Source organism: Micropterus dolomieu, linkage group LG10, assembly GCF_021292245.1.
Source record: "Micropterus dolomieu isolate WLL.071019.BEF.003 ecotype Adirondacks linkage group LG10, ASM2129224v1, whole genome shotgun sequence".
NCBI lineage: Eukaryota > Metazoa > Chordata > Actinopteri > Centrarchiformes > Centrarchidae > Micropterus > Micropterus dolomieu.
Window position 1 is genome coordinate 15286661 of NC_060159.1, and position 10150 is coordinate 15296810.

At 39.8% G+C, this 10150-nt stretch overlaps 1 protein-coding gene across 1 annotated transcript in view; it reads left to right on the plus strand.

Annotated features, from left to right (window-relative positions):
• Positions 1-10150, plus strand: part of fig4a (FIG4 phosphoinositide 5-phosphatase a) — a 67719-nt gene that overhangs the window by 43082 nt on the left and 14487 nt on the right. The window contains exons 21-22 of the mRNA XM_046060202.1: positions 1018-1216; positions 7693-7778. Coding sequence (XP_045916158.1) covers positions 1018-1216; positions 7693-7778 — 285 coding nt within the window. The remainder of the gene's footprint in view (positions 1-1017; positions 1217-7692; positions 7779-10150) is intronic.

A 10150-nucleotide genomic window follows, 5' to 3' on the forward strand; every position in this document is an offset into this window, starting at 1 on the left:
TGGTCATAATTCCACTAACCGTGTTTGGAGGAAGAAGAATGATGAGTACCATCCCAAGAACACCATCCCTACTGTGAAGCATGGGGGTGGTAGCATCATGCTTTGGGGGTGTTTTTCTGCACATGGGACAGGGCGACTGCACTGTATTAAGGAGAGGATGACCGGGGCCATGTATTGCGAGATTTTGGGGAACAATCTCCTTCCCTCAGTTAGAGCATTGAAGATGGGTCGAGGCCGGGTCTTCCAACATGACAATGACCCGAAGCACACAGCCAGGATAACCAAGGAGTGGCTCTGTAAGAAGCATATCAAGGTTCTGGCGTGGCCTAGCCAGTCTCCAGACCTAAACCCAATAGAGAATCTTTGGAGGGAGCTCAAACTCCGTGTTTCTCAGCGACAGCCCAGAAACCTGACTGATCTAGAGAAGATCTGTGTGGAGGAGTGGGCCAAAATCCCTCCTGCAGTGTGTGCAAACCTGGTGGAAAAACTACAGGAAACGTTTGACCTCTGTAATTGCAAACAAAGGCTACTGTACCAAATATTAACATTGATTTTCTCAGGTGTTCAAATACTTATTTGCAGCTGTATCGTACAAATAAATAGTTTTAAAAAATCATACATTGTGATTTCTGGATTATTTTTTTTAGATTATGTCTCTCACAGTGGACATGCACCTACGATGACAATTTCAGACCCCTCCATGATTTCTGAGTGGGAGAACTTGCAAAATAGCAGAGTGTTCAAATACTTATTTTCCTCACTGTATATGTAGGTAGGAGCTGTGGAAGTACATGGTGCCACTGCTGCTGTGATGGGCAGTTTAGTCTCCCACTGCTTGACTAAATTTTAAATGATACATGGTCTCATGACATAGAGATACAAGTATTCTTTAAAATGAAATATGACAGATAATTGCATGCCAACTTACATGTCCATGGGGATGGGTGTGTGTGTGTGTGTGTGTGTGCGTGTTTGTGCACATGTTAATCTTTCTGACTGTTTGTGGATATGTGGCAGTAACAAGAGCAGTAAGGAGGAGACACTGCTTCAGAGGAAGACTGCAGCCAGTGCACCTCCTCCGCCAAGTGAGGAGGCCATCACCAGCACATCAGAGGACGACTCTGAGGAAGACCGCGATGACGACGGATCTGTGTCCCAGCGTTCCACCCCGATCAAGCTACTAACTGAGTCTGGAGAGAGCACTCGCACACAGGAGGTTTGAAAACACAAAGCATACATGTTCAAAGACAAATAACAATAACAAAATACACATCAAGGAAAACAAATTTACACCACAACAATGAGATTTGAAATACAGTAAGATCAGATTTTAAACACTTCAAGGGGGAATTGAAAACACAGGTACAACAAATCTAAATTTGTATCTCTTCAGAGCCTTATTGTTTAATATGGAGGAAATAAAGCAGCCTATCAAATGAGAACCTCTAATGATTCAAGGATATGTAATCTCCTTTAAAGACCTCCAGGGAAATTTAATCGCAGTTCAGGCTGTGTTGATGCCACCTGCTTGTATTTTGGGCCTCAAAAGCATTTCACATTCCAGTTTGAGTGTGTCACCCTAATTGTATTTTCTCCTCTCCACCTCCCACGAGTCCCTCAGAAGAAATTAGTTCTGTGTTTCTGTTTGCGTCAAACATAAGAAGTGGACGTCAACTAAATCAGCCTCAGTGACAGGAGTTTCCAGAGCAGAGGGTCGAAATGGTGTGTGTTTGTGTTAATGTTGGTTATAGGGAGAATAAAGGAGAGGTCATGTCATTAATCCTCTTTTTTATCCCTAACTCGCTGTTTTTATTTAGTAGCACAAAAGACAAATAAAAATATATAAAAGATACACTGTATAAATAATGCAAGAGAGGTAAGAAACCCCCAAGGGCTTATAGTGAAACCTCCCTCTGGATTTTCAGTTGATATTATACAAAATTATCAACTGATAATGATAAACGATGAAATAAAACAAACACAACACACATACTTAAATTTTAACCATGACATGACACATGTATTTTTTCACGTTTGACTTAAATACTGATAATGATGGACAAATTTGTATTTTATGGAATATTGTCCAAGAGTTGTGTCATAATAAGGGAGATGAATATTCTTTGCTTGCCGGGTTGGACATGAATGGACATGGTTGGTTAAAAACCAGTTATGAAATACTTTTGGTAGGCCTTGATTTTGAACCATACATTTATACTTAAAGATACATGTTTGATAGATATTGATGTTGAAAATGGATAAAATATTTAATTTCTTGAACAGAGGAGCTGATGGTTCATATCGATTTGATGCACTTGCCAATCTTTAAAACCTTTTTCTACTCTCAGTCTTACTCTTCGTATGTATCCCTGTGTGACTTGATGTAACAACAAGTTTGTATATTTAGTTGATCTCTGTTTGAAAAGTGGCCTTTGAAAAGCTGGCTAGAAATGGATATAAATAACCCTGTTGATACCAACTTGTGGTCTTGATTCAGGCATGAAATGAAAAACTACTTTTATTTATTGTTGTATTAATTGAATTTTAGAGAAACAATCAACAATCCTTGTGTCTATGTTAAGTAAAATATTAAAGCTGGAATCTATAATATTTTTAGGAATATACCAAGTTTACATTTGTGTGATTTGTAAAAATAAAATAATTTGGATAATTTGGATAAGAAACCATATTTGGCTGTATTAATTTGTAGCATTGACCGCCACAAGGTCTTTTTACTTGAATACTGTATCCCCAAATTGGTCAAAAGGTAACCATGTGATGTCATCTGTACCGGAAGCATTGTTGGTAAAACCAACCTGCCATGTCTGCAGCTTCTTATGCTGCACACTCATTATTCTGTCCAACATGACCAGGATCTTGCTGATCCAAACAGTACTCTGTTCCAGTTCTCGTGTTAACTTGTGTTGCTTTCATGGGAAATGTAGCAGAATGGTTCGTTCTTCTCTGGCTTCCTCCTCTAAGGCCCCCAGGTATCATTAAGGTGTGTATGTAGGACATGTGCAGTGGGATTTTGTCTGCTTTTAGGACATCAGGTGTTATGTGGTCACCTGCTGGTGTCTTGCCAGCCTTCAATTTTTGATGTCTCATATAATATTGGGTTTCTTCCCAATGTTGACGTGAAGGTCCAAGTCTGCTTTGATACACAGACAGACAGACAGATCTTAAAATATATCAGATGTTCTGCAAGCGTTTTCTTGTTTCTTACATTACTTTGGTAATAATTCAGGTGTTTGTCACTACGAGCGACAATTAGTAAGAAAATATTTAGAGAATCAAACTGTTTGCCTGGGCGTAATCGTGTACCTACCCAGAGATAAGGTAAATGTCCGATTTTATTGCTGTTAACAGTGTCTCTAAATAGTTGACCACATGCTTTAATGTGTGTGTGTATATATAGAGAATAGTATAGCTGTGACAAATTCCCAGAAGCCGTTACCCACTATATCTGTATCTATTTCACGCCCCAGGTGGACTGGTTGCACGTTCACATCCCCCATTAACCCAGTTTTCATACCACAGCCCAGAAAACGAGCACATGAATCGGCACAGGTAGTAGGTCAGTATGTCAACAGGATGAATCAAATGCGCCACAAAACGACGTCCTCTTGGAATTTCTTAGTTTATGATTAATGTCTCTCATAATGCATAAGGAGCCCCTAATGATACTGTTGATTGAAGCAGCCATAATGTTCCGATGGTTACAGCCATTGTGACATCAGCAGGAGTGAGGTGACTCCTTCTGCCCGTGCTTTGCCGTCCGTCCTGGTGACTCTACCACCAAGAAGCCCTTGGAATAGAGTTGTATTTCTTCCACTGTCAAATATGTTATGTTCAAACGCCAAATAGGGATTGTGGGTAATTCAGTTCTTTGTGGATCAGATGGTGTCAGGCAGCCCATGCTATTCATTCACAGTCCCCCTCCAGCGCTGCCATTCCGTTCTCACTGTCTTTGCCAGTAAAACCAGTTTTAATGCAATAACTTTTAACTTGCTGCTTTGAGTTTTCCATTTTTACGATTGCGTTGTCCTATGAATCACTCACGGAATAATTCAGCTGTATGTGGACTGCAAACTTTTCAGTGCTTGCAGTTAAGGGAGGATATCCACTGTCTGAAGTCGGTGCTTCGACATAGGAATTAGCGAACCAGGCCCATGGCCCCAATCCATAGCTCCTCCGCAAAGCAGTGCCAGCCATCTCGGTCAGAGGTGGCTTGCTGTGGTCAAAAGAAAGATCCAGTTGGCTCTTTACCCTTTCAAACTGCTTAACTATGTGTCCTGGAAATGGCTCTGTTCTGTCTGCTATGGTCCCACCGATCTCCACTGCATCTCTAACCCCTGTTGCTTCTCCACCTATGGCCAAGGCTGGTTGGTCTGCAGTTGGTCTTCCCGCCCCGCTGTGTCTCCTCCACCTGGAGCAGCGCTGGACGGGCAATGCAATGGACATTATTAATCTGAAGAGAGAGTGCAGGAAAGCTGAGCGTCAATGAAGATAAACTAAGCTACAAATACACCATGATATTTTATTTACTCATTAATTTCAACAAAGCAATTAGAAATGCAGGAAAAGCTAATTTTTCAAGTTGAATCTCAATCAATCTTTCATGTCAAGCACCTTGTATTGCTATTTTACAGAAAAGGTGCTATATAGGTTGACTGATTAAATGAAGGGACTTCATCGTCTGTAATGATGGCAGTGATGAAGATGTCAGACTTTGCATCCACTCTCCTGATTCAAGTTCCAGGAGCGTCCATGATGTTCCAGTTTACTTATTCTTTGATTGGATTGTTTTTGCAATTTTTAGTTCTGGTGAAGCTGCTTGTGTTTAGTGCTCATTTATTTAATAAGACAGAAATGTAAACCCAACAAGTTGTGGGAGTTATGAGCTGTAACTATTTATTGTGACTACAAGACAGCAGAAAGTTTCCTGCTGCTTTCTGTCTTTATGCTAAGTTAAGGTAATCATCTCCTGGCTACAGCTTTGAATTTATTGGACAGACAGACCTGAGCGTGGAGAAAGCGAAAAAACATTCCCAAAATGTAAAGCTCCTTATTAAAAAAAGGTGTTTTGTAGAAAAAGGTTTATGTTTCCCAAAGTATTGTATAAAATAAGTAGTGTTTGGCGGTAGTGCAAAGAAAATTATGTTTGAAACTGCAGATTTTGAAAGTATCCATCCAAATAAATCCCACCCCTTCCCTTCAGTCCTCCCTCTAAAGACATTGGAGATGCTTATTACAGTCCTGCGACCGCCACAAAGCCCAGTTTTTTTTTTTTCCCCCCCAGAGCATTTAGTGTTACTGAATGCTGTCAGGATATAAAGAGAATTAACAGAGGAAAAAATTGCCTCCCCTTGCTTTAATTGAGCAGATATCTGTGCAAGAGAAATTTCAGTTGGACCATATTTGATTTTTAAAGTTCAGGCTTTCCCTCCTGCTTCATCTGTCTCTTCGCTCTCCTGATTTATCCTATTTCGCTGGTTTTGCTTGTCGGGGGCCTTGAGCAGTGAGCTGGTTGGGAATATTTCGGGCTGGACAGCTAGCTCACGTGTTGGGCGCGTACGCTCACTCTCATGCATCTCGTGTCGCTGCCTACGAGCCTGTCCCTGAGAATGGATTGCCAGAGTGGTGGCGCAACACAAAAACTGTTTAAATATTTAAACATCAGATCATTACGGCGTTTGCCATGTAATTACACACGCTCATTTCATATTCCCCTCAATATGAGCCTACATGTGCCTGCATGAACATGGACAGATTTGCAAAGTGTGTGGGTGTATGGATAAGCAAGTATGTGTTTACACATTGGTCTGTGCTCCCACACACCACATGAATGTGTATGTGCTGCAGTAAGTGTGTGTTTGTGCGAGGTTTTGTGTATTTGTGTATTTGTGTGTGTGTGTGTGTGTGTGTGTGTGTGTTTGTGTGTGTTCACAGCTGCCGTTTCTTGGACATGGTCCTGGAACACCCTTATTAGTTCTCCCCTCCCTGAAGCTCAGATCAATAGAAATACAGTAAAAACTGAATTCGTTATGTTGAGCGTATTGCGGTGATGTCAGAAAATGGTCCAAGAGAACAAGAGCACAGCTGACTGCTTAGCGACCACTCCGGTGCATGCTGTTACATAACAAGCTTCCCTCTGTCCTTGTAGGCTATAGAAATACGGTAAAATACACTTTAAGGATTAAAATTTGTTCAAGAAAGATTGTATTCCGAGGAGTATTTGCAGACAAACAATCAGAAGTTTCTCTCTGTTAAATCTTACTTAAAATGCTGCTTAATGACAATATTGCATTTGCATAATTTTTGTATCAGTGTGATAAAATATGTCAATTTAATTCATTCAGTTATCAAAATTGCAACACTACACACAACTCTTCTTTTTTGGCATTGTTACCTTTATCATGGTGGTATCTGAGGCTGTACAACACATACAAAATATTATCATCATCCATGTTAACAAAATTGTTAATACAATGGACAATTTCATAACCCATGATATATAAGATCCATTTTTTATACTCATTTATGTGTTACGCTGCAGTGTTCAGATCAGGCTTCGTTGTTGTCTGGTATCTGCCAAGAAAACACTCAACCACAGTATAACACCGTCCCCGCAGTCTCTTACCACGACACAAGGCAAGATGGATTCATGCTTTTTACAAGAAATTTCACCAGCATGTGCACACAGAAGCTAAGATTAATCAGACCAGACAATGTTTTCTCACTCTTCAGCCGTCTGGTTTTGGACTGAGCACGTGTCCAGCGAAGCCTTCTTTATTGTTTTTTCCCCCAAAGCTTTGTGTAATGATGAATTGTCCTCTGCATGTGTTTTATTTCATTTTATCATAGTTTTATGTGATTAAACCACATTGAACTGCATTAATCTCATTGGTTAATTGTGTCTTTCTTTTTACATGTTGTTTTTACCAAGGCGTACGCTCATGAGCAATGGCCCTTGGTTATTACAATTTTGTTATCTTCCAGCTTTTTTTGCTACCAAAACCATTTAATTTTGACTTCCTAATTTTCAAATGACTCTGGTTACATTATCTTTTTACATTGAGCCTCTTACCAGTCAGATCTTTTTTCTCTATCTTTTTTTTTAGAATAGATCTCTTGTTTATTACGATTATTATGTCTCCACAAACTTTGGACATTTTGTGCAAGAACTCCACGGGGGCACTGTCCCTGAACATGAAACCACCTCATCAGACGCCAACAATCAAATTACATTCATAGTTCTTCACTCCTTGGGCCATCCTAATTAGTAAATCGGTTGTAGAGAAGCATTTGAACCTGATGACCTGTATGGTTTTATATTTTGATTTCCAGCTACTTGGTTTGCTGTTTGGAGACGCTGGCTGTTAACAAGCAGCTTTAGCTGCTGACTTGTACCTTTTTGTATTGTTGTTAATCTTAATATGAGTAGGATTTGTCAGCTGCTGTTTGTAAATACTACATTCAAAGTTGGCCCCTCCTCCCTGGCTCAACGACTCCATTAAACTAACCACCAGTGAGCTGTATTGACCGAGAGGGATTAATTTTGTATGAGACAATTCATACAGATGCATACAATTCTTTTATGGTCATAGTAAAACTCTGGTTAAACCTTTTTGTGTTTTTCTCAGCCACATGCACCTGTAGCTTCTTACTATTCCCTTCTCACCTCTTCAGGAGATCCAGCAGCCGTCAGTTAAGGAACCCTATGGACTAAATCTGGCTGAGTTTCCTGCTAAGGAAGACCTGCTCATTTATGAAAGGTAATGGACACAAAGCAGGCACACTCATGCATACATGCACTGTTTTGATATTATAATGATCATTTTAAAATGCTTGGTCACAGTATAGGGACAATCTTTTAAGTTAGGACATTAAAGTTACTACTATAAAAACAACTTGTAGGCAATTGAGGTAGGTTATGCTTTTTTATGTTAGGTTGTAGTTTACAGTGGTGTTGAACTGGACTGCATTATATTTAGAGGTGTTATTAATGTTTTGCCCATCCCATTTACAAACATGTTCCCCATTATAATGACAATAATGTCTGTTTTAGTGCCCATAAAAAGGCACTTGGCCAAACAGTGGTAGTAGTGATCAGTAACAAAACAAGTCTACAGCCACACTAGCATGGCTTGGCCTGCCTGAAAACAGCTCGACTGTTCTCCAGCCTTTACTTCCGTAACTTATCTGCGTCACTTACATGTGTCATAATGCTCGCCCAGCAGCTAGTGTGGCACGCCCTAAAAACACTGGTGGACTGAACAGACTGAGCTGCAGCATACGCAGTGACAAGATGTCCACAAGACGTCCACCTCCCCTCACCCACCATACCAGACAGTGCACACTGTGAAACGTCTTGCTCCAGTCTAGGTTGCGAAGTTGATTCAGGTTGTCCTGCCTGTGTTTCAAGATCATGTACACCTGAACCGAAGCCATGTGGTTACCAAAGCAGCTTTCTTTTGGATCACACGAGCTTGCTTGTATGGACTTGCCCTACTCTGTTTCTGATTGGCTAGTAGTTCTTAACTAGGTACTGCACATGTGCAATTCCCAACCAAGATTTCATAGAAGTGAGATACTTCACTCGGTACCTTGAACAACTCTTTTCAACACACGGGTGAAAAGCGGTGCTGCAGCAATGTGCAGTATCACAAAATTATGGTGTTTAAAGTATAAGAGAATGGGCTGCATAACACATTAAATCTACAATAAAAAAAAATAGTGCAGATCTCTGCCAGGCCTGGTATCTCAGATGGTTATATGAATAACATGCCAATGTCTTAAGTCATTTCATGGCAATTAGTCTCTATTGAATTATACTGTGCAGAGACAGCGTGTCATTTTATGCGCAAATGCCTTAGAGACAAAAATATCAGATGAAGTAGAATAAAGAGCGACAAAGTCAGCTTTGGAATGAGGTCGGGATGGACGGTGGGTCAAACAAGCTTGCTTAGCTAGGTGCATCTGTAATTCCCCTTAACTGTCATTTTAACAGGGCTGATAACTTTGTTCATCAAACAACTTAAAACTTAAAAATCAAACGCCTGCAAATGGAACACGTCCAGCTTTATTTTCTAACTGCCTCAGCCATTTACTATCCGGAGAAAAATGCTTTCTTTTTATTGTTATGGACAATGCGTCCAGTGCCCAAAACAGAGAGGAGAGGAACAAGCAGTCAGTGTCAGCAGCCCCCTCAGGATGAGATGGGTCATTTTGCAAAAGGGACATTGTCAACTCTGCCCTGCTGTGTGCATCCCACGTCTGACCTCACTGCTCTTTGTACCTGTCTCTTTGCTCACCCCTGAGTTTCATTTTCTGTCTGTCTGTTCTATTTCATTTTGTCCTTTCTCCCTGTTTGCTCCCAACCATGTTGATGAGCTACAGTGAACAGCCAATGCTAGGCTCTGAAACTGAACAAAACCATCACAATGTGCAATCATTAAGACCATTAATTTGAAATCGCACTAAATGTACCAAATAACATGTTTGATATTAAACACACTGTTATGCAATATACACTTAACAATCCAAGACTGTACTTCAAAACTGAAGGGCCAGATGGTTAATTGTGTGGTTAAACTGTACTTTATGGTCAGAATGTGACAAACAACAGTGGATCACTTCATATATCTGAGGTAGAACATTCAAAACAATTATGATAAAATCTCTTTTCAGAAAATATGATTATTAACTTTTTTCAGTCCCTTTTTCTCAACAAAATAAACATCTTAATAGAAAAATTAAGTGCTAATTTGTTCGTGGTTCTAATGAATTAAGTCAAATATTTTTTGACGATATATTGAACATTTGTTATATTGTTATTGAGGAAATGTTGGGATAATTATCATTATTGTTTTATTGCCCACCCCTAATTGTATCTTTGATAAATTCTATTTTCGGTTGAGTTAAATTAAGGACCAGTCAGTATTTTATAATTGACGTTATGCGTTCCTGTTTTGTTACAGGACCATTTTTCTTAATGTTGTTTTTTAAGTACAGCTAGCTAAAACTAATGCAATCTAATAGACCTGCCCTGCAATTAGGGCTGCACGATATTGGGGAAAAAAATTACATTGCGATATTTTTCTTTTCTGTCATATATATTGCGATATGAAAAAATACAGGAATTTTC